The 26204-nt window shown below is 34.7% G+C and overlaps 1 protein-coding gene across 6 annotated transcripts in view; it reads right to left on the bottom strand.

The window, feature by feature from the left end:
• The window catches only part of RAB28 (RAB28, member RAS oncogene family), a 152332-nt gene that overhangs the window by 22121 nt on the left and 104007 nt on the right, over positions 1-26204 (bottom strand). For 4 of the 6 annotated variants that reach the window (XR_002325848.2, XM_020993195.2, XM_020993191.2 and 1 more), the window contains exons 5-6: positions 12526-12615; positions 1254-1357 (exon numbers count right to left, since the gene is read on the bottom strand). Coding sequence is in view for 5 of the 6 variants with exons in the window: in XM_020993195.2 (XP_020848854.1) it covers positions 1254-1357; positions 12526-12615 (194 nt within the window). In the remaining variant the exon portion in view is untranslated. The remainder of the gene's footprint in view (positions 1-1253; positions 1358-12525; positions 12616-26204) is intronic. The other 2 variants (XM_020993211.2, XM_020993203.2) reach the window with 1 other exon arrangement.

Below are 26204 nucleotides of genomic sequence, written 5' to 3'. Positions count from 1 at the left end.
AAACGCTATTTTCTTTAAAAAGTGGAAAGCATCTACATACAGTTAGCTTATTCACCCATCCTTAACTATTATTTAAAACAATGTTTAATCTCTTGTTATTCGGTCATTTTAATCGCATCTGCCTCTTCATGACCCCATTTGGGATTTTCTTGGCAAAGATACTGAAGTAGTTTTCCATTTCCTTCTCCAGCTCATTTTATAGATGAGGAAACTGAGGCAAACAGGATTAAGTGACTTGCCCAGGGTCACACAGCTAGTAAGAATCTGAGGCTGGATTTGAACTCAGGTCTTCTGGACTCCAGGCCCAGCACTCTATCTACTGCACCACTCAGCTACTTAATCTTTATCTCTAGCTTAATATTTTCAAGGTTGGGAAGCCTCATTGGAAGTTATCTTCAGAATATTCTGGCTTCAAACAACAATTCTGTAGTTCAGTTGTCTTTAACTTTGGCTTTTCTGCCACCTCAACCACAAACAGTCTATTTACCTTACTTGTCTTTTAAACCTAATTAAAGGGAAAGCTTTGCCAATCCCTCTGGCCTCCCTGCTTACCCTTATTTCTCTACAACCAAAAGACATCAAGAGCTTACTGAATTGTAGAATCGTAGTATCAGCACTGTGGACCTTCATGACTGTCTTTTACAAAACAAAATTTACTTGTCAATTAACATTTTGGGAAATAGAAGTGAAATATTCTCTTGATATAATGTTTCTACCTTTCTCAGCTAAGTACATTATGAACTGTCGATTTTTAGCCCCACGTCCTCTTAACACAGGATCAAACACAAAACTGTTTTTGATACAGCTATAGAATTACAAAAATCTCTACTTAGACTACAAAATGTTTTGGGAAAGAGTCATCTCTTCCAGAATAAACCATTTTAAACCAACTTTTATAGAGAATTTAACTTGGTCTTCAAATTGAGGGAGAAAGTCATTAGACCCTAAACTAAACGCTGCCCAGGAAATTGTTTAATGTCAAGAACTCCCATGAATATTGGTGAATATAGGAAATATAAAAGTGGTTTGGTAAGCCACCACTATTCTAAACAATGCAAGGGAATTTACAACTGCTAGAATGAAACATTTATAAAAAACATTTATAAATTATAGGATTTTGGAACTGAAAAAGGCATTTCCTCCCAAATGTGTACACACACACACACACACACACACACACACACACACACACACACACACACACACACTTACTTACAAACTTCAAGTGGGTTTTGGTTACACTCTTTACTTACAGAGTCTCCCGTCTTTGCTGACACAAAATGGCTACTGAGGCTATTTTCCTGGCAAAACCGTAGGTGTTTATCAGGTTTTACTGTTCTCATATGCTCCAAATCAACTAGAAAGGCATTCAAAGAAAAACAAAATCCAGCATGTTACTTTTTATAAATAAATTTAATTTTTAAAAAACTAACAAAAAAATTCTATTTTATTCCTATCATAATAAAACTGTCTGCTTATCATGTGTACTGTGCCTTATACATAGTAGATACCTAATAAGTGTTAAATAAGTGAGTAAATGTATAAACGCATCTGAAAAATAAAGATTTATTTAAAATAAATTAATGAAATATGCCTCCTACAAATTTGCTTTGAAATAGTTTACAATATGACATACTTATAATGTTTTTGAGTTTTATAATTTTAATGCTGTATGGCAAATATCTGGTTAGTGTCTAGAAACATCAAAATATTACTGAATTCGTTATTAAAATATTTCTAATTTCATAAAAGGAAACTTCAGAAAGCTCCTTTAGAAAGTTTCCTTCCTTTATGTATTTAAAGAGTAGTGTTCATTGATTTTCCCTGTGATGGGCCCATTGGAAATAGAGCACTTAAACAAGACAGCATTTCACAGAGAAGTGTTAGGTACTAAAAGCAGAACATGGAACTCAAATCTTGACAGGTTTTATCATGTACATTCCAATTTTTCCAGATTTGATTCTGAAGTTACTAACAGGAATCTATATTGAAAAGTTTCTCTTTTTATTGCACTGCAGTACCAATATGGGTGTTGACTCAATGCTGTCAAATTATAAGGCAAATATATTCACAAGGATTTAAGGACAACTAGGTTCTTTGAGTCAATACAGGAAAAAAAAACTTAAACTGATTTCCTGAGGAAGGGACCCAACTGACTTGTAAAAACTTGTAAATTTGCAAATCTAGTAAGCCTGCATAATAGTGGCAATTGATTATCAACTGAAAAAATGCTCTCATACTACATAAAAGGCTTTATTTAAAATGATATTGGAGGTCTTTAATTTGTAGGCTCTGGAGATTTTCTCTAGAAGATTTTTGGTCTAACAGGGGATTCCGAAGCCCTATTTATACTGCTTACCTTGGTTAATGTGGAGCTTTTTTTGGGGGGGGGTCACATGTTGGTGTTCCTTAAACATCACTGAGGCCTTGTTTATAGGAACAGGCCTAAAAACGCCCAGATACCACAGGCATTAATTTGTGGAGAACTAAAATACTAAGCTATTAGCCCTAATGTTTACATTACAGTTTATGATAATATTGAAGCTAAAATATTTCTTCTAATTCAACAACAACAAAAGTAAGAGCAAATAACGTCACTAGGAAAAATCCCCAATGAAATCACTAACCAGTTAAACATAAAGCAATGTCACCTTTTTTACTAGAATATTTTCCATCAAAAAAACACATACATACAACATATCCCATACCAAAAGTCAATCTAGCATATTAAGCAACATAATAACTGCATAATAATTGTCTTAATAAAGAAAACTATTTATTGCATATATTTTACTTCGTTCTACCCTAAACAAGCATTAAAGAGATGCTGTAAGAAGGGAAGCAGTGATTTTATTTGTTTGGGTTTTTTATTTTTTTGGCTAGGCAATGTGGTTAAGTGACTTGCCCAGGGTCACACAGCTAATAAGTGTTATATGTCTGAGGCTGGATTCGAACTCAGGTCCTTCTGAATTCAGGGCCGGTGCTCTATCCACTGCGCCACCTAGCTGCCCTGAGAAGCAGTGATTTTAAAAGCCAGTATGATTTCGTCAAGAACAGATCATGCCAGACTAACCTTACTGAATTTTTTCAACAGGTTAGTAAATTAGTAGATCTGGGAATTCTACAGACCTAATTTAGCAAGATTTTGGCAAGATTTTGGTGACATTTGACAAAGTGTCACTATTCTCTTTGAAAAGACGAAGTACACTAGATGGCAATACAATTGTATGGATTTTGAACTGATTGAACAGATTCCAAGAGTGTTTGTTAATGATACAATGTCAGTGACACAGGAGGGCTCCAGTAGAGTACCCCAAGGATCTGTGTTGGATCCTGTGCCATTTAATGTTTTTGTCAGCAACTTGGATAAAGGCATGAATGACATGCTCATCAAATTTTCCGGTGACATAAAGCTATTCTACCTAGTTATGCTATGAAGTGAAACTACATTTAGATAATTCAAACAAAATGGTTATACTCAAGTTACTTCAAACTCTATGGTGAAACCCAACAAACAGGGTGTTCCCTGTTTGTGCCTTGCAGGTGAGTTCACAACCGTCCCCAGTGCAAACATTTTATTCAACCAAGAATGTATATGCCTGCTCTCATTTACCAATGCTTCCTTCTCTTCTTCTTAGCTATGCATTCTGGTCTGCTAATAATGATAAATATGAAAGAACAGATTAAGTTTATTAAACAAATTTTAGGCCCAATGACTAATTAATGTTCATTCATGGATATCTGGGAATTGATTAAACTATTATATCTTCTGGTGGAGTCTGAAGAAGAGGAAGAAAAAGTTTCAAGGAAATATTTTACTTTTACTATTTATTCATTCTCTGAGGGCTACAATATTTGTGTCAGCTTTACCTACAAACTCATCAAAATTGTAAAAATGACCAAAATTTTACCTTCCTCCAAAGATTATTGACTCTATAAACAAGTCCTTCAAGGATTTATGAGTGTTAGTGATTCCATAAGCAGAAAAATATGTTGCTATTTTATAGACAGTTCATCTGGCTATTTTCAAGGAATTACACACAATAAGTAGTGAGAACTAAGAACAACTGGTACTTGGTATATTTGTAGTTTTCAAAAAATGACTCATGACTGATCTTGTGATAGCCATAAATTTCCAATTCTTTACTTCTGGCTCCTTCTTTAAGCCTTATCTTAAAGAAGTCTTGAAGTTTTCCTTCCCTTCCCAATAACGTGGCATAGTGAATGAAAAAAACATTTGGGTTTTAGTCCTGAGACCCAATACTAACTACCTGTATGACACTGGGCAAACTAAAATCAACATATGCCTATTAAGTGCTAACCAACTGCAAGACATGATGGTAAGTGCCGTGTCCCTGCCCTGAAAGATCTCAACAGGCTACCTAGGGAGGCAAGAGACCAACATCTGAAAAGTTAAATAACAACAAAAAAGAAAGACAATTAAATAACGGTTTCAAACAAGAACAGAAGTATGTCACGTGGATAACTACAATGAGCATGGACAAAAATTACTAGAGTGGCTACAACTTTTCATGAGAAGAGTTACAGAAGGCTTTAAGGATATGGAGTTTGAGCTGACTCTTGAAAAACTGGTAGATGTAGGGAGTAATTGTCAAGGAATGGAAGGAGTAACACAGGTGGATGGAACAATATAATGAGCAAAAAAAAATGTGGTTGGGGAAACTGAGTTAAGTTCATGAGATAATGCATAAATAAGTTTGTCTAGAGCAGAGAATTTAGGAAAGTCAGTGAAGATAAGACTAGAACCACTGAAGGTTAAGGACATGTGTAGGATATAGAATGCCTAAGGAGGCTGAATTTGATTCTGTACAGTAATGGCACTTAGCACAGTGCCTGGCACATGACAGGTGCTTAATAAATGTTTATCAATTTCAACTGATTGACTGGGAAAAGAATAAAGGTTTTTGAGCAGGACAGTGTTTCTGGAAGATTAGTCTGGTAGCATAAGGTGGGATGAACTGAATGAGATCTACCTAAGAACTTATCTATAAAAGTAGGGGATTGGATTAGGTAATCTCTACATCGTACTATAAAATTTTTATTATCGGTATAGCACAATAATCATAAACCATAATCTATAATTCTTGAACATATCTCCTGAAAATAAAGAAGCTGCCTTCCTTGTACTTTTTAAAATATGATTATCTTTCACTACAATCTGAAGATATGAAATAGGAGACATCAATTTGAAAAACAGTCACATTGTTTTTACACTGTAAAATATATTAAATTACCATTGTGCCACATCAGCATTGCTGAGGCTGCCAGGCTTACTGCTGTTTTGTTCAATTTGAATTTCTTTTGCTCATATGTGACATTTCAAACACAAATTTTTTATTCACCATCTGTAGCAGTAGTTTCAATGTCTCAGCACTATCCTTAGATAACTATGAGAGGTGCATCCTTATAATTAGTTCTTGACCATCTAATTCATGCTAGGGTGGCTTTGAGCCATACCAATAAAATGACATCGTGTTTCCATGGCTAGTCACTTAGTTCACAAATAGTTCTTTTAGCAACAAATTTGGTTTTTTAAAGAAAAAAATATTAAGAATATGATACAGATTACAAGAACATGTCTGTAATCACTGAGTTCCAACTCCACTTTGACAAAACATCAGGGTGAATCAAGTTGTCCCAAAGATTATAACAGTAGTCTCAAAGCAAAAGTAATTTTAATTCACTATAACATCATGAAAACTATCTTCATCTCCATGCCTTTGTTCATTATTTTCTCTAAGTCTATGCTCCCTTTCAATTCAATTTGAATAACATTTAAGAGCCCACTATGCAAAATATTCTCTGCTAAATGCTCGACACAAAAACAAAATTGGAAGAGACCCTGATTTTAAGAGGTTTACATTCTCTTGGGGAGATACAGAATGTACAAATATAAGTATAGTAAAATGCAATTTGAGTTAGGAGAAAGGACTAGCAAGTGGGAAAAGCGGAAGGTTATAAGGGAAGAATTCAAGAAGTGGTATCTGAACTAAAATTTATTGGAAGATAAGGATTCTTCAGCTGACTACCTGGATATATATGCTGATTAAATAGAACTGTGGGCAATAAGAAGTGTTGACCTGAGTTATCATAAACACATAAGTGATGACACAACATGGTCCATACAGTCTAGAATCCATTTACTGAAAATAAGGACAATGGATGTTGCCAAACAGGATAATATCACCTTAGTGTCCTGTTATATATCCAAGATTATCAGGTGACCAAGAACTTTCTAGAGTGATTAGGCAAACAGCAGAGAGGGAAAGGAGACAGGTACATCAGAAAGGCATAGAAAATGAGCTATAGGGGCAGCTAGGTGGTGCAGTGGATACAGCACCAGCCCTGAAGTCAGGAGGATTTGAGTTCAAATCTGGTCTCAGACCAAACACTTAACAAGTACTAGATGTGTGACCCTGGGAAAGTCACTTGACCCCAGTTGCTTAAGAAAGAAAGAAAATGAGGTTTAGCAGAAAGAACACTGGACTTTAAGATGGAATAGTCCATGGTTCAAATCCTGATTCTAACACTTACAAGCTCTGGGGCCACTGACAATTAAAAATTTCTTTAAGCTTCTTTTTGCTCATCTTTAAAGTGTTGATAACAATATTTTCAATGATCCCATAAGAGTTGTGAGGAAAACATTTTAAAAACCTTAAATCTCTATTTATATCTGATTAATAGTCTGCCAAGACAGAAGCTGAAGGGAGTAAGGGAGGTAAAAATGTTCAGTGATCAGAGAGAAAGAGAACAGGTTGCCAGGCACAGGAGAAATAAAATAGTTAGATAATGACATGGATCTAAGGATTAGGGCATCATGAGGAAATTAGGTAGGTTGACAAGTAAGAAAAACCATAGGAATGCCAAAGGTTAAATGAGTTGTCAGTTATTGCTCTCAAGGCAGAGAGAAAGTATTAACTAGCATGCATGATAAGTGAACCCTTATGACCTGAAAACAAAGCCACCCAGGCAAACCATGTGTTGGTGAATTGAACCTTTCTGTGTATTAAAAAAAAAAAAGGTTACTCCTTAATCATAACCAAACATGATATATAATATACCTTGTTTTACATTGCCAATGAATTCTTCACAATTTATATAAAAATCCATTTTTTTAACTAAAATTGTGTACTAAATATAAAAGGGATCCTAAGTGAACCCTTCGTAAATGACATTTAAAGCACCTACTACCCACAAAACTCCATGCTAGGTACTGGAGTGGAAAAAGTGAAACAAGGCACAGCTTAGGTGGCGCAGGGGATAGAGCATCAGCCCTGGAGTCAGGAGGACCTGATTTCAAATTTGGCCTCAGACATAACCCTCACCAGCTGTGTGGCTTTGGGTAAGTCATTTAACCCCAATAGGAAGGACGGACGGAAGGACGGACAGAAGGACAGACGGACGGACAGATGGAAACGACACAATGATCTTTGTTCTTAAATTTATACTCTAGTGGGGAGATAAGACATATACATAAACATTTATAAAGTAAAATGACAAATAATTAGGAAAAACCAAAGTGTTAAGGAGTCTAATCTTCTTAGTAAAACAAATGTGAATATTTCTCTATAAAGTGGGAGGAAAGATCATACACTGAGAACAAGGGCATAAAGAGCAGGTAAGGCACAATGAAGAAAACACCAGATTTGGAGTCTGAAGACCTGGATTCAAATCTCTTAGTTTTGGTATATTTATTATCTGTATAAAGCCAAGCAAAATCACTTCACTATCTGAGCATCATCAGATCACACAGAATTAAAGAATTCCCTATATAACATAACCAAAAAGTTAAGTAGTCATCTAGCCTTTGCTTGAAAACACTGCTAGGTGATATAGTGGATAGAACACTGTGCCTGGGTTCATACCTGGGTTAAGTGAGTTGAAATCTAGCCTCAGACAAAAGCTGTAAGTCATTTGACCTCTTTGCCTCAGTTTCCTCATCTATAAGCTGGAAGCAATAATAGCAACTACACAGCTTTGTTGTGAGGATCAAATAACCTGCACATAGTAGGTGTTTATGTAAATGCTAGTTTTTTATATTATTATTAGGAGTAGTATTATTTGAGGGGGAAATCTCTCCCCTGGTAGCCCAATCCTAACAGTTCTATTAGGAAGTTCTGTCTTATGAGAAGGCTAAATTGACCTCTTAGAAAACTTTTTCTCATCTCAAAAATGAGAACAATAATACCTGCATAACCTACCTCGCTGGGTTGAATTATATCAAAGGATATAAAGCATTTTAAGTACTCTGTAAACAAAAATGGTTATGTCAGCTATTGCTATGAGGGTTAAAACTGGGAAACTCAGGCAAGCAAGTTACTTTTAATGTGAATTATCATGTTTTGAGTCTTCAGATTTTTTTGTAACAGAACACACCCATATTTGTATAAAGTTGCCTATCAGGGACGTAGGCAGTTTAGAAACTTCCTTCTTTTATGGCTCCACATAAGGGGCATCTGTCGAGGAATGTTGAGGAAATATATGAAATGTCATAATAGAACAGAAAAATGTACCTTTGATTAAGAATAAATCATGTTCACTAGAACTAATGACTTATTTTTCATCTATAGGGATGAAAAGTTTCACTCAGTATATAATAAACTTTTTTAAGCTTTGCATGAAATTTCACCCTATGATGACCTTGTCTCATATTTCTGTCTGTCAAAAATCCTACCAAGTTTCATATTAAATGTAACCTTCTCTACAAGGCCTTCTGAGTTCCTAGTTTATTTTATTTGTACCTCTTTTAGAATGCTTTATAGTAGGTCTTACCATAATTACTTATATTTCTGTCTTACAACCACTAATAAATTGTAAGATCCTTGAGGGCAGACACCTTCTTAACCTTGTACATTTCTGTGCCCCCCACACAAACAATACTTAGCATAATACTGTTCCATGTAATACGTACATAATGAATATTTGCCATGTTGAATTACAAAATAAATGATGTTGGAAAAGAATTATATACAGAACTCAGGAGAACAAACACAGTCTAATTCATACCTAAAAAAGAATTCCCTATATAATATAACCAAAAAGTTAAGTAGTCATCTAGCCTTTGCTTGAAAACACTGCTAGGTGATATAGTGGATAGAACACTGTGCCGGGGTTCATACCTGGGTTAAGTGAGTTGAAATCTAGCCTCAGACAACAGCTGTAAGTCATTTAACCTCTGTTTGCCTCAGTTTCCTCATCTATAAACTAGAGGCAATAACAGCACCTACGTCCCAGCGTTGTTATGACAACTGAATTAAGCCTTTCCACTGCCAGGTTTCTAGTAGCCTTTTAATGTACTTTAATTGCTCTTAAAAAATGATTAAAACAATACACTCAACTACATGTGATAAAATATTTGTGTATATTGAGAAGAGAGAAGAAAAGTGATAAAGGAATAAAAAAAGAAAAGCTAAAATAAATGAGAAAAGGGAATAGTTGGAATAAAATTGATAAAATGGGAAAAATAAGAAGAAAAAAGGAAGGATGCAGAAAATATATAGATGACCAATTCCATTCCACTGAAGCGTTCCTTTATGAACTGTTAAGCCACCCATCTACCAAAACTAATGGAAATTTCTATAAAATGAGTTTCTTTATATGCGTCACTGAACACTGTGGACTACTTATTCTTCTTAGGTATATCTCTGGTACTTCCTATAGCTTTCCTTTCAGAGGAAAGAAACTCTAATTGGTTCTCTTCTCTTTTAACTATACTCAGTAACATGTGAAGTTATTTTCCCAAGAACACTGTCAAATTAAGACTTGAATTAATTCCTATGTTTCCAGGCTTCTTATACTTTACCACCCACCCCCACCCCCACATACTCTACAATCCAGGTACAATGGTGTAATTGCTATTCCTTGTACACAGCACTCTACTTTCACACTCCTTGCCTTCTCACTAACTACCCTTCACATCTTGAATTATCTCCCTCACTTCTACTGCCCAGATTCCTTCAAAATTTAGCTGACAACTGCAGCAGTTCTCTCACACGTCTCTCATAGTACCTTCTACTGCCTGTGCATTCCTTCTGAGATTATCATCCATTTACACCACATAGATCTTATGTGCACACAGTTATTTGAATGCTGTCTACCTCATTAGAAGGTAAGCTTCTTGAGGGCAGAGACCTGTTTTTGTCATTCATTGTATCCTCATTTCTTAGCATGATACCTGGCACACAGTAAGTACATATTAAATGCTTACTGACTAACTGAATAGAAAATAAGAATTATTCATACTCCTTTTCCCATTCTTTTCTAAACTCAAATCTTAAAATCAAGAAACAAAAACATTAATTCATCAAACGAGCATTCAAGAAAATCCAGTCATTGCTATGTCACTGCTATTACTCACATTCTAGAACCTGCATGGGGCCAAGTTCTCCACTTAGAACTTCCCATGTTCCAAACTTGCCCTTTCTTTTTATGATACCAGTATTTTGATAAAATTTCCAATTATTTCTCACCTATACTACTCCAAGCAATATTTCTTCAAGGTTCACCCGCGCTCAAAATAGCCTCTATTCAAGCTAGCTGCCAGCTGATCAACCTTGGTACATATTCTGGCCAGTTACTTCTCTAGATCAGAAGTTTCCAAGTCATTCCTTTCTCATTATGTTCTTTATCCTCTGGCTGAGGAAAATATATTATAAATTGATATGGCACAGGTAGTTGTATCAACAAAATATGTATTCTAAAAATATAAGAATACTGATAACACATAAGCACTGATTAGGATGTAATCACTTACATCAAGAGTATCAGACTCATTGCTCCCAAGTGTGGCCAGAACCAGAATAATCTGGGAAATGTATAATAAAATAAATGTGCAATACAGCATAATATTAATTTGTGGTTTCCTGAGTCAATATACAGGGCAGTTATGTAGTGCAATAGAGTGCTGGGCCTGGAGTCTGAAAGATTTATCTCCCTGAATTTAAATCCAGCCTCAGGCACTTACTAGTTGTGTCACTCTGGGCAAGTCACTTAACCCTGTTTTCCTCAGTTTCCTCATCTGCAAAATGAGCTAGAGAAGGAAATGGCAAACCACTTCAGTATCCTTGCCAAGAAAACTCCAAATGTGGTCACAAAAAGTCAGACATGACAAACAATTGAACAACAATAACAACTTAATATGCACCTGCAGGGACTCATTTCTATTTGAATTTGACACCACTGATTTACATTACAATAAGCCAAGTAAACAATGTAGTACTGTGTAATATAATTTCACTAAATGCAACACAGATCTAATTCATGGTTTCAACTCAAAATGGTGGAACTGTCAGATAATAAAATACACTTAAGTTGCTTCAAAGTATTATTACTGTGTTCACTTAACCTCTCAGTTTCCTAGGCTATGTTGCAGAATAACTACAGATCAGCATTAGTAGAGAGAATTTCTTTACTGGGAGTGCCCTACATCAATGAAATAACGGCACACCCCCTCCCCCAAAATAATAAATAAAAGGAAATATTACCGGAAAATAGAAGGAATTGCTAAAGTGCAGAGCACTCACAGGTATAAAGAGATTCAGTGTTGAAAGGGACCTCTGGAAGCCATTTAATCCAACTTGAATAAGAATCCTCTCTAAAACTTACCCACAAGTGGTGACCCTATCTTTATTTCAAGACATTTCAGTAAGGACCACTACCTTCCAAGGAAGCTCATTTACTTTTGGTCAGCTCTGCTAGGAAGTTTTTCTCAATATCAAACCTAAATTTGTTTCTTTACAATTTCCATCTACTTCTCCTTGATCTGCCCTGTAGGTACAAGCACAAATCTGATCCCTCTTCCACAGGATAGCATTTCAAATACTTTAAGACATCTATCATGTACAACCTAAGTATTGTCTTTTCAAGCTAAACACCCCCAGTTCCTACAGCTCATCCTAGTATGCCCTGATCTTTAGGCCCATGACCACCTGGACCATTCTCCTCTGGATGCTTACCAGTTTGTCAATGTCCTTTCTAAAATATGGTGCCTCATATGAAGAAGTGCTCTAAATCACATTTGATTAGAGAAATGCAAAGTAAAACAACTCTGAAATATCAATCACCTCACACCAATCATACTGGCTGATATAACAAAAAAGGAAAATGATAAATACCAGAGAAGATGTAGGAAAATTGGGACAATAAGGCACTGGTGGTGGAGGTGAGAACTGATCCAACCATTCTGGAGAGCAATCTGGAACTATGCCCAAAGGGCAACCAAAATGTGCATACCCTTTGAGCCAGCAATACCATTACTAGGTCTGTATCCCAAAGACATCATAAAAAAGGACCTATATGTGCAATGTAGCAGCCCTATTCTTGGTGGCAAAATATTGAAAATTGAGGGGATACCCATCAATTGGGGAATGGCTGAACAAGCTGTGGTATATAAATATAATGGAATACTATTGTGCAATAAGAAATGATGAACTGGCAGATTTCAGAAAAACCTGGAACAATGAACTGATACAAAGTGAAATGAGCAGAAACAGGAAAACACTGTACCCAGTATCAGCAATACTGTGTGATGATCAACTATGAATGACTCAGCTTTTCTCAGCAACACAAGCACAGCCTCTGAACTCGGCCCCCCTGCTTTAAAAAAAAAAAAATGAAATAAGCTATTGTTCTCTCCAAAATAAATAGAAAGGACTCACAAAGGAAAATGTTATCCATATCCAGATAAAGAACTGATGAACTCTGAATGCTGATCAAAGCATTTTTTCCCACTTACTCTTTCTTGTAGGTTTTTTTTTCTTTTGATTATTTTTTCTTCCACAACTGTGATGAACATGGAAATGTTTTACATGATACCATACTTATAAACTATGTCAAACTGCCTGCCATTTTCAGAAGTGGGGAGGGGAGAAAGAAAGGGAGGAAAATTTGAAACTCAAAATCTCATAAAAATGAATGCTAAACATTGTCTTGATATGTAATTGTGGGAAAAATACTATTCAAATATTTTTTTAAAAAAGACTGCAAACGTGTGTGTTGTGGAGGGGGGCAGAAGCTAGGTTCTGACATACTCTGAATGCTAAATAGAGAATTTCATATTTGAGGTGAGGAAGGAGGGGTTATGACATGGCCAGACTTGTGCTTTAGGAAAATAACTTTGGCAGCTGAACAGACCAAACAGAAATCAATGACTCCATGAGAGAACAAGAAGTATTAGAGCAACATCAAAAGATTGAAAAAACAGAAAAAGTAAATTTTCTAACATCAAAAATAAATGACCTAGAAGACAGATTGAAGAGAAATAATGTGACAACAACATCTAGAAATCTAACAAAAAGATACCCTCAAAAAAACAAAATATGGTGCCTCAAAATGAACACCGTACTCCAAATACTTGAGTTACTCCAGTTGTAATCTGACAAAGCGGAGTAAAGCAGAATTAGCAGCTAGTTCTGGACACCATATGTCTCTTGATACAGATTAATGAGACTGTATTAGTACTTTTTGGGTGCTATATCTTACTATTAACTCATATAAAACCCCAAGACCTTTTTTTCATATGAACTGTTGTGTAATCATGCTTCTTCCTCATCTTGTATTTCTTAGCTTCATTTTTAAAAATAATTTATCTCTACTAAGTTCTATTTTTAGATTTTACATGGTTTTTCTGGATGCTGATTTTGTCATCCAAACTATTATTAAGTATTTTTCCCAGCTTTGCGTCATCTGCAAATTTGATAACCATGTTATCCTGACAAGTCATTTATGCTCTATTAGCCTCAGTTCCTTCATGTGTAAAATGGCACCTACTTCTCCCAGGGTTGCTGTATGGATAAAATAAGGTAATAGGAGTAAAGCTCTTTGCAAACCTTAAAATGATATATAAATGTGAAGTATAAATACCTACGTGTCTGCTGAAATTTCTGCTAAAAAAAAAGTGGATTCACGGAGCATTCCACTAAAACTGAGATAAAACTATGAACAATTAACTTTTTTGTGCCTGAAAATTTAACTAGTGCTTTAAACCACTTAAATGCACTATAATCTAACCCACACTTCACCACTATTATTCACTAATGAAGACTTGAATAGAAAACCGAACTATTAACAAATATAACCATTTTAAGGATAAAGAAATTTGAGGCAGAGGAAATCTAAATCATTTACCTGAAAGGGCAAGGAAAAAGTATAAAAACATGTATCTATATGTGAGTCTCTAAAATTTATAGTCTTCAAAATGTATAGAAGCCAGTGGATTTTGTTACTTAAAACAATGTTGTAACATCATAATTTTCAATCAAAACATACACATTTGATAATCATATGTATACCATTTTGTTCCATTGATTGTTTTCTGTTCTTTTGTGTTTTATATTACTCAGTGGAAAGTATATCTTTAGCTTCTTTAAAGAAAAAATTTCAAAAATGTTTTTAAAAGTAAACAGTAGAAGAAATATCCCTGGTATATTTGAGTGCTCAGGTAGCTATAACAAATGATATCTAAAAAATGAAATGTTGCTAATAACTGAAATTTCTAAGCTACAGGTAACAAACTAGCATTTGACAATCCAGTTAATGCCTCTTTAAATAGTGGCTGTAATCTGTCCTTATACTATTAGTTAAGACTTTCAGGTTTAGAATCAAGAAGTTAGAACTTAGAGATTAAAGGTATATCCCTAAGCCTTTGTCTTGTCAAATGAACACTTACTGTTTAAATTATTCTCTGCTAGTTTTGCTGTTCAAAAAGAATTATGGTAGTTTATTATAACTCCAAGGAGGGGCAGCGAGGTAGCACAGCACTGGCCCTCAAATCAGAAGGAATCAAATTCAACCTCAGACACTTGATACTTACTAGCTGTGTGACCCTGGGCAAGTCACTTAACCCCAATTTCCTCACCCAAAATAAATAACTCCCAGAAAAAAGAAAACCCAGTCTTTAAATGAGAATATGATATGAAGAGATGCACTGGCATTTGTGACATCCCAAGAAATACAGATAAAATTCTATTAGAATGAATATCATCAAAAAAAATTCTATATTACATAATCCATTTTAGATCCCATCAAATAAACCTTGGTGGCTTGGTTTTGTTGATCTGATTTGGCTGCAATAAATAATTCTGAAACATAAGTCTTTTTTTCTTAAGTCTCCAACTCTTGAAGTAACTAGAGTACCTTTCAAAATTATTGCTAGTTAAAACATAACATGTCTCTAACCAAACAAGGGATCAAGGCAATCATAAAAGATAAAACATAATCAATTAAATGAAACTGAAAAGCTTTTGCAACACTGAAGGCAATTAGGACAAGAAGGAAAGTTATCAATTGAGAAAAAAAAATCTATCCAATATCTCATATCTGATAGGTAATATCATACAAATATAAGACCAAAAGCCAAGAATAAATGGGCAAAGGATATGAGCAAACAGTTTTCAAAAGAACTGTAAACTATTAGTATACATATGAAAGATTGCTCCAAATCGCTAAAAATAAGACACATGAAAATCAAAACAACATGAAGTCTCATTTCACAATTAGCAAATTGACAAAGATGACAAAAGTAGGGAATAGTCAGTGATGGAGAGATTGTACAAAGTCAGGCACACCAATATCCTATTAGAGTTGTAAATTGGAAACCAATCTAGAAATTTGTAATTATACTAAGAAAATGACTAGGCAGATGTCCAAACCCAAGCCCAGAAATTCGACTACTAGCCAGAGACTCTAAGAAATGATGTATATAAAGAATAGAGAGAAGCATGGGAAGATGTCTACTAATATGTAAAGAGTTTCACCCTACACAGCTAGGGGGAAATATGCATGATGACAATGACAATGGAAATGGAAAGAATAGCAACAACAGTGAAACCACACACTATGTAATTACAATGATCAAACTTGGCCCTGAAGAAGAGGTAGAAAAATCAATCTCCCACCTTCTTTGCAAAGATGGGCAACAGTTTGTATTGCCTAATATCAGAATAGTCAATGAGATTATTTTTGCTGAACTATATTTTTCTTTTTCTCTTTCTTTTCTAGTCTTTGTTACAAGGGAGCAAGACCAGTTAGGTGGTTTTTACAATAGCCCAGGCAAGAGGTAATAATAGCTTGAACTAGAGTAGTGGCAATGTGAATGGAGAAGGCACAGTTGTGAAAAAATATTGGAGAGACATAAATGATTTAACCCAGGGAACAAAGGAGAGAGTAAAGTTAAAGACCATGCAAGGTATCAAGTAAGGATGATCTAAGAGAATGGTGGTGCCATCTATGAGCAGTTTGGAGGAGAAACAAGGTAAGAGGAAAAATAGTGAATCTAATTTTGGACACTCAGTATGAGGTGTTTACGTCCAAAATGTAGTTGAAAATGAAAGACAAAAATGCTCAAGTGAGAGATTTAATCTGGATACATAAATATGAACATTACTTGTAAGTTGTGAAATAGTAATAAGCTAGATTTTAGCTTAGTAATAATTGCAATAAGCTGAATTTTAAACAAAACTAGAATACTTTTTTTAAAAGATAAAGGTCTACTTACACAAAGAACAAAAGAATAGGTACTAAGAAGCAGATAATTTTAAAGTGAAACTTTAACTCAAAATTTTATTTGAAGAAACTAGAAGGAAAAACAGATATAAAACTTCTAATATTTTAAACAAGTTTCTGCTAAATAATTTCTTTTTACTAGTTAGGGTTCAAAAAGTACATATTAGTAACATTTTTTTAAAAACAAGCACATCAATCAGTATTGTAGGATAGTATCAAAATATTTTTATTTTTCTATGAAATATTATAAAGCTGTTTAAAGTATTTTCAGCTGTTCATATAAATTTTAAAATTACATAATGTTTAAATAATCATTTATCATGAATAACACACAGATATGACAAGTCAAATACTTTTAATAATTTATTAAATTTTATTTATATATGCCTAAAATTTTATTTATAATACCTAAAATTAGGTATACCTTTTCCTTTCAAAATACACTTGAGTAATAACATAAAAGGTCAAGTACATAACAACTTTAAAAAAATAATTTCTTCCTATAATAGTAGATAGCTTTATTTTAGTACATTATCTCGTTCCTATGTAGATCTGTGGGACCAGTAGTCAAAAGTTCCACACAAACCATCCCTCTGCCCAAAAGAGTATTAAATCTTACAGTTTTCAAACCCAATGACTGAAATCAGATTAGTTATCATTTGGACTACCTGATTTATAGGCATTTAAAATTAAAATTTTGGATTATGAAATTCTTAAACACAGTCAAGAAATAATAACTTTGGCTACATGACATATTTTGATTTAGATATTTATATATCTTTCCAAATATTTAGCCTGGTAACAAATTCACCCTACAGTAATTAATCATCATTCTATAGTATAAGTATTTCAATTTTTTACACAACCCTAGTTGTCTTCCCATAGCAAAAAAGGGGGAAGTTCTGCAATGATGATATTTCACAATTAATATTATTGCTGATTGTTAACTGCCCAAAAATGATGAATATAAACTGCTGTTTTTTGCCAGATACATTTAAACTCAATAATCTTCTCAAACTTAAAAGTATATATGATGTCAGAAAAAGAATATTTTAAAGGAAAAAATGTCATTGCTATAATTTAAGGAAGCTAAAAATGAAATAGAAATATATGTCTAGTACAGATTTTTCTCAGTAATTTTTAGGTTATCAGGAAAACATCTAGAGTGTTGATCTGGTTATACTCATTTCAAACAAACTACATGTCACATTAACTACCTCCAGGAAGTTATTCCAAACACAAAATAAACTGTTTATGCCCCTACTCAGATAGATAGCATGACAGATTGTTATTAGTTGAAGACAGATGAACTACATTAATTTGATTGTGAGCATGTGTTTAATTTTACACTGTCATGCACACTCTAATGCTATCTTTCTAGCATGGCTTAGTAAATCACACTGTATTAGAAGAATTGTTAGTTAACTCAGAATTATAAAAACTGTCTAAAGTGTGCATTCAGCATTTTGTGAATTACTTTTAACTTTGTACAAAACCTTAAACTGCTTCAAACAAAAATAAATACTAAAATTCAGGTGAAAATGTACAAGCAATTTTTAAGACTTTTATTTTCATAACAATAAAATCATCCACAAAAAGTAATAAAAAGTAAATTGAAACTTTACTAAATTTTTTTAGCTTTTATTGGTAAAACAATTCATATCAACTATAATGATAAGTTTACCTTTTAAAAGTGCTGGTAATTTCAAGAAAACAATACTAAGATGAAAATATAAATTATGAAACATTAATTATAGAATGTGCCATCAACATTACAAAAGTCTCCATTCAGAAGGACTAAATATAGCAATTGTTCTTGTGCACTTAAAATTGGATTTAATAAAATTCTGATTTATATTCCTTTTTAGATCTACCTTTATTGCGCACTAGAAGGATCACAGTGTATTTTAAGAAACAACGCAGTTGGCAATAACAGCTTTATATAATGCTTTAAAGATTACCAACTGTTCTGTGTGCATGATCTCATTTGAAACTCTCAATAAACAACCCAAGCAAGCAAACAGTACAAGTATTATTATTCCCAAGGACAGATGAAGAAAATGAAGCTTGGAAATTGTTAAATTATCCAAGACACAACACTCATAGGTGGTAGAACTGAGACTTAAACTAAAGTCTTTAAACTCAAACTCCAGTGTTTTTCTATTTATACCACACTGCCTTTCCTAATGTACACTCAACATGGGGAAAATAAAAGAAGAGAGGACACAATCTCTAAAACTTTGCAATTTATTTTTTTTATTCTGAACTTAAAGAATAAAAAAGAGACATTTCCCATATATACAGTGCAAAATACACAAAAGAGAATTCTATGTGAAACCACAAATCTCCATTTCATACTATATGATTTTTGTAAAGCAAGAAATAAATTCCACAACTTAGTTTCAAAATTACCTTGCTTGACTGTGCTTCTTTCTGAGCTCTCCTGTGCATCAAAAAAGGCCCCCAATAGTGGAATCACTATTGTTAATCTCTCTCTACCTCAGTACCACCAATCAAAAAGGGGAAGAAATGGAAAGAGAAAAAAAACCTTTTAATAAAATAACCAAACAGAATAAATCCACACAGTGAACATGTTCACAAATGTATGTCTTTTTTTACATCTTCAGTCCATGCCCTTTCTGTCAGGAGATGGGCAATATGATTCATCATATGTCCTCTGGAGACATGGTTGGTCACTGCATTGATCAGAGCTCTTAAGTTTTCCAAAATTGTTTTTTCTGATGTTTCTGCTACTTTCGTATAAACTGTTCTGACTCCATTCACTTTATCCTGTAGCAAACATTCCATCACGTTCACATACCACAATTTGTTCAGGCATTCTTTAACAGTCTAAGAAACAATCTAAGGCATTCTTTTATTTTCTAGTTGAGTATTTTTCCTCCTTTTAATCTCTTCAGGATTAAAAAGTTTATTTTGTTTCTATCTATTCTTTGCCTTGTATTATCCTCCCTCTTAATCCCTTCTCCCACCATATCTCTAGTTTCACTTGTTTTCATGTTGAGTTTGAAACCAAACTATGTGGCTGAATATGTTGAAATCTTTTTTGTTCCAGATAAAAGTGAAGTTCACATAACTGCCTCTTTCTCCAACCTTTCCTCATGTTTATATATTCTTCTTGCACATTCCAATGATGAGAAATAGCAAGTTTCATCCTCTTCTTACACCATTCTATTCCAGTGTAGTCCTCCATTTGGCCATCCCTTCTCTTCTAATTCTTAAAATCTCAGAACAAAGCAAATACACCCTCAAGTCTTTTGTTTGTTTTCTTCTTATTTAACTCCATTAATACCTTGTGAAGACATTAAGATTCTGAAAGTACATTCCCCTTAGAATGTTAGCACTACATCATCATATAGTCCCTTCCAATTACAAAAGCAACAAAAATTACCTTTCTAGTTTCTCAAATATTATAATTATCTTTCAAATTCCTAATCAGCTCTGGGTTGTTTTTTTTTTTTCATAAAAAATACTTGAACAGTCTCTATTACATTAAAAGTCCATTTTATCTTCCTCCAAAATTGAAGTCAGCTTGGTGGAGTAAGTTATTCTTGGCTGAAGGCCTTTATCTTTTGTCTTTTGATATACTGTACTCCAAGATCTCCCTTCATTTCAGTTAAAAGCTAGTAAGTCTTGTGTGATCCTTACTGCTGTTCCTTATTAAGCTTCCCTATGGATGCTTTGCAGAATTCTTTTTTCTTTGACATGGGAGCTCTGGATTTTGGCTATGACATTACAGAAGCTTCTCCTTTTGGAGTTTCAGATGACAGGTGAATTCTTTCTATCTTCAATTTGCTCTCTGGTTTTAATATGTCTGGGTAGTTTTTATTTATGACATCTTGAAATATGGTATCCAGGCTTTTTTTTAAAATTTGATCATGATTGTTACAGAATTACTTGTTCTTAGAGCTGCAATAATATTTTATATTCATCACTATCTAATTTACTCATCTGTCTAGCTTTAATTCCTGAAATGGGTAGGGCCAGGCTCCTCCCACTGCTATGATTTTGGGGGGTGGTCATGGGCCCTCGAGTCACCGAGTTCTTGCAATTATCTCTACCTTCTGGCCTCAAAACTTTGAGGTTCAGAGTGATGGGTTTTCATAAACCCCTATAGCAACTCAGTACAGTGTTACAGATCCTGGAGCCCCTGGACTTGAGAGCTTCTGTGCCTTAATGCTCAATGGAGCTCTTCAAAACTGGGTGGGGAGGGGAAGCAGACAAGGGGTGAAGGGAGGGGTGGTGGGCAAAAACAACCTGGAGTTTTCTGACTACCTTGTGAATTTCTGGTTTCTCTGGTGCTTTTTCTGAAGAGAATCTTCCAATCCTGCTCCCTCATGACACAAAACTCTGCAGGATTTTCAAGTCCATCATAGGCCCACTGAGAGGCTACAAGTTAATTTCCCTGAACTGGCACTTTTTTGCCTATGGGCTTCTAAATGATTTTGTTTGGGAGAAGTTCTGGGTAAAAGAAGTCATTCACTGTAGTTTCCTACTGACTTTCTTGATCATTTTTTGGTCTGCTGCAAAATTCAGTTTTTTGCTTCAGTAGCCATGCTGGAGCTGGACTGAATGCCTCCTGTTGAAACACCCATGTTGGCTGGAAGTTTTCCTAACTTTACAATCTAAAAGGAATGAAGCTTACTCAAAATTCAAGTACAGGAAAATATATAAATAAAATAACATACAACAGCATATTTAAACACTTCACTTAAAGTAATAAAGTACATGGAATTAAAGCATTTAAGATTTTTCCTTTGCCATTATCATAATTGTATCATTCTTATTTATGTATGTCTCATTCCCATTTTAAACTGTAAACTCCATGGAGAGATTGACTAAATTTTTGTTTCCTTCTCCAGAAGTTTAAACAGGGTAAAAACTTAGTACATGGCTGCCAAAAAAACTGAAGATTAAACTCTTTATTTGGCAGGTGGATGGTACAGTGGATAGAGCTCTGGCCCTACAGTCAGGAAGACTATTTATTAGCTGTTTTACCCTGGGCAAGTTACTTAACCTCTGTTTGCCTCAGTTTCCTCAAATATAGAAAATGGGGATAATAACAGCACCTACCTCCCAGGGCTGCTGTGAAAATCAAATGAGATAATATTAGCAAAGCATTTAGTACAGTGTCCGGCATATAGGAAGTGCTTAATAAATGACTATTCTCTTCCCCTATTCTGTCACTTATTTCTGCAATGCATAAATTCTGCTTCTATAATTCTTATTTCTTCCTTTTTGAATGTCTGATAATTTCAGACTCTTTTCTTGGTATTCATCAATTACTCACTTTCTGACCCTTTTACCCTTTGACAATGGATGCTCCAAGAGCTAGACCTCAAAGTGGCCTCAGCTTCCTCAGACAATGAGAAATTCAATTTTTGCTAGTCTTGGTCCCTGACTCAACTTCTAGCAGTACAACACTGGCCCTCTCTCTGTTCTGTAGTTCATAGCTCAGTGCTACTTCTTCCATCTTCTCATACTACCTCAACTGCAAGAGGAGAGGGGAAGGGAATGAGCAGAGCTGAGGTCTGCTGTTTGTTGCCACAGAATAATGGGGTGGGGGCAAGGGCAGAGTGTGATGGCAGAGACTGCAGAAGCAACAAGGAAACTGTTGAGTGGATCCCAGCACATGAAATCATGGCTCAATTGTGATACCATGCTAGAGCACACAGAATGGTGAGGAGGGAGGTGGAATAAGCATAATAGGGATAAAGGATTAGAATTCTCTAACATTAATTCACCAAGTTGTTACTCTGTTAGACTTCCTGGTGTCTTAGCTTGTGAAGAAAACAGCAATTACTTTAACTTTTGCACATAATTCTCATTTGGGAAAGTTCTGAGAATTAGTGACTTGTCCTACTCATAAACAATTTAGTTTTCCAATATTTAGCCTTGTCTTTATTTCTGTAAATATAATGGTTTGCAGTTGTATTCCCAGATTCCTGTATCTTAGTAAGCAAACTCCCAAGTATTTTATATATTTGGTAGTTATTTTAAATTGAATTTCTCTTTCTTTTCCTTCCTGCTTGGTTTAATAGGTATTATACAGAAATACTGATGATTTGTGTGGATTTATTTTGTATGCTGCAAATTTGCTTAAGTTTTAATTGTTTAATAAAATTTTAGTTAACTTTTTAGGGTTCTCTAAGTTACATCTTCATATCATCCACAAAACCATGATAATTTTGCTGCTTCTTTATGGTTATTCTCTCAATTTTTTTATCTTATTACTTTAGCCAGCATTTTTAGCATTATGTCAAATAGAAGTGGTAACAATGGACATCCTTATTTCACCCCCAAGGGAAAGGATTCTGGTTTACCTCCATTACATATAATGGTAGCTCTTGATTTTAGACAAATACTATTTATCATTTTAAGGAAAGAATAAAATATTTATTCTTATGTTTTCCAGGGTTTTTAACAGAAACGGATGCTATATTTTGTTAGAATCTTTTTGTGCTTCTATTGATATGAGCATATGATTTTTGTTGTTTGTTTTATTAACACAGTGAATTAAGTTTATAATTTTTCCTAATATTAAACCAATCCAACATTCCTGGTAAAAATCCAACCTGGTCAAAGTGTATAATCTTCATGAAATAATAATAATGATGATAATTAGCATTTATATAGCACTTACTGTATCCCATTACTGTGCTAAACATTTTACAAACATTATCTCATTTGAGCCTCTTAACAACCCAGACAGGTAGATGATATTATTACCCCTATTTTATAGATGAGGAAACTGAGGTAAACAGAGGTTAAATGACTTGCTTCAAGTCATACTGGTAGTAAATATCTGGGGCCTAATTTGACCTCAAGTCTTGCTGACTCTATCCACTGTACTGCCTAGCTGCCAATAATTATAATGACATATTTATTAGCTTCTTTGCTAATATTCTGTTAAAATTTTTGCATTGATGTTCATTAGAGACAGTCATCTATAGTTTTCTTTTTCTGTTTTTACTCTCTCTCATTTTTCTATCAAGCCTTTATCGGTATCATAGAACAAATTTGGTAGGCTCACTGTGCCTACCACATAATAAATACTTAATAAAGGCTTATTAATTACCTCACTGATAGGTCTATATGTACATGCACAAAGTATAATAGTATAAAAGTATAAAAGCAAGGAGAACTAGAGATCTGGATTAAGGAAGTAAATGAGGTTTGAGTAATATCATAGAGATGTGGTGGGATGATACTTATTACTATAATGTGATAACAGAAGAATGTAACTTAAGCAAAAGCAATAAAGGGATGAAAAACAGGCAGAATAGCATATTATACATTAAGTACATATTAAGATAGGTTCATCTGAGAAAAATCTAGAAACCAGAGGAGGTAACTCTACTTGAGAGTATTTTTTAGGCAAAGAATAATGGAGGGTGAAATCAAAGTGACATGTCACAAAAAAGAAAACAGAGAAGCTCAGGAAATAAAGTACAAGACTAGCATAGAGGTGTGATCCAGTAGTGATGGGGAGCATCAATTAAACACAAATTTCCTAAAGCTTTTTTGTTTTCACCAAGGCAGAAAGGCTGATAACTTCTTGGCTTTTACCTCAATGATAATTTCTTCCTTCAAAAGGTGGAGGAAATAAAGAAGATAACTGTTATTCTAGAGTTATTTCTGACCAACAAGGTGTTACAGATTGCTGAAGAAGAAAGAATGGGAAACATGAGGATGAATGGGGATATAAGCATTCTATCTTAGAATTAATGACAGAGATGAGGCATGACATGACTTTATTTCTTTGGTCCAAATTTGTAATTTCATCAACGTAAAATATTAATGGGGGATATGATCAAAAAAAATGATATAACCTCAGGATGCACGAAGTAATGAATGAGTGAAGGAGAAATGACAGAAGCATTCTATTCTTATTTTACTTCTGTTAATCTCTGCTAAGGAGAGTAATCTTTGGACTTACAGTCCATTTTCCATCTTTGTGCCTTTGCACCGACTATCTCCTATTACTGAAATGTACTCCATCTTTACCTCTGCCTCTTAGAAACTTGACTTTGCCTCAAAGTTCAATTAAATGTCACTTCCTATTTGAGGCCTTTTTTGCTCCTTCTAACTGCTGGTGCCTTTCCTTTATCCTGATATTATCTTCCATTTGGTTTATGTTTTATGATTTATTATAACCTAGCCCAGAAAAGCCAGCAAGGGTACAAAGGCTCCACACTCCTAGCCTTTACCCCATAATAGCACCTTGTGAAGACTCTAAACATTACAATTTATCAATCACCCACACTGTACTGCCTCTAGGCATAGTACAAACTCCCCCCTATAACACTACCTGTTGCTTTTCCTAACCCGGTATTACTTACATCTCCAGTTACCTAACAGTAAACTAGCCCCAATCTCTGATGCTCAACTCCAATTCTGCCTACCTCTTTCCACTGTACCCTCTGGAATTCCCATTCCAAAATGAACAAATTTCCCATCACTCTGGATTTCTTCCACTAATATTTTTTCCATCTACTCACATTCACTGAGACATGGGTTCCACCAGAAGACACTGTATATCTGGCCACCACTCTCAGTAGTAGCTATAGCTTCACTCATACCTCTTTACAAACTTGTCTCAGAGGCACAATCAGAATTCTCCTTGTCCCCCACTGATATTTCTTCTAGGCTCTCTCTTTGCTGCCTTTATTCAGCAACTTTCCTTTGAAGTTCAGTCCATGAACATTTTTCACTCTATACAGATAATGGTGGCTATTAACTATAGGTCGCTAGGTAATTCTTCCCCCATTCTCAAAGGTTCAAAATCTGTGTGTCTTCTCAAATACTGCCCTTATCTTAAGGGACTTCAACATCCTTGTTGCCCTCCTAGTTTCTCAATCTCCTCAAATCCTACAACCCACCTTAGCCACAGTAAGGAATGATCACATGTATTCTATTTCCTCATTTCTTTCTTCAAAATCTCTGACATTCCCAGAATCATTCCATATCTAAAACCTATTCTTTGTCCTCATATCAAGACCTTAAGTCCCTCCACAACTCAAGACATCCTTAGGCCATTACTTTTGATTTCACTTGCCTCTCTTCCTAATTATGAACCAATTCAATATAATGTCTTCTACTGACAGTTATTTAACCTCTTCGTCTTATCACTGCTTACATATTTTCAAACCCTAGACCTGGATTATTCCTACTTTCTTGATCATCTGCTCCTACTCACAAACTGTTATTGAAGTTGGAGGGAGTCACAAAATCCTACCAACAGGTTCTTACAAATTTATGTTATATAACTTCAACTGGGCCCTCAATGCAGAAAGCCAATACTTTTATTATTCCATAATCGATTCCCTATATTAGTTCCCATTGATGCTTTCCCAAAATTTCTCTTTTCTCTACAAGCCTCTCACACTTTCCATTTCCCACTCCTTCTCAGCTGAGGACCTTGCCTCTTTATTGTGAAAACTGAGGTAATTTGTTATGGGTTTCCTATTCTTCCCTTTTCTTTATCTCAAAATCCCTTCACATCATCCCTCACTCTTTTTTTTCCAGTCTTTAATGAGGTAGCCTTTCTCTCTTCCAGCCTTTGTACACGTGCTCTTGATCTTAAACTCTTCCATCTTCTAAACTGCCCTCTCTATTATCTCAGCTCTCTGTCAAATACTCCTTCCCTTCAACTCTTCCCTAGC

This window comes from Phascolarctos cinereus, unplaced genomic scaffold (genome assembly GCF_003287225.1).
Source record: "Phascolarctos cinereus isolate Bilbo 61053 unplaced genomic scaffold, phaCin_HiC Scaffold_9;HRSCAF=440, whole genome shotgun sequence".
NCBI classification, from domain to species: domain Eukaryota; kingdom Metazoa; phylum Chordata; class Mammalia; order Diprotodontia; family Phascolarctidae; genus Phascolarctos; species Phascolarctos cinereus.
This window is presented reverse-complemented; position numbering and strand designations above follow the sequence as displayed.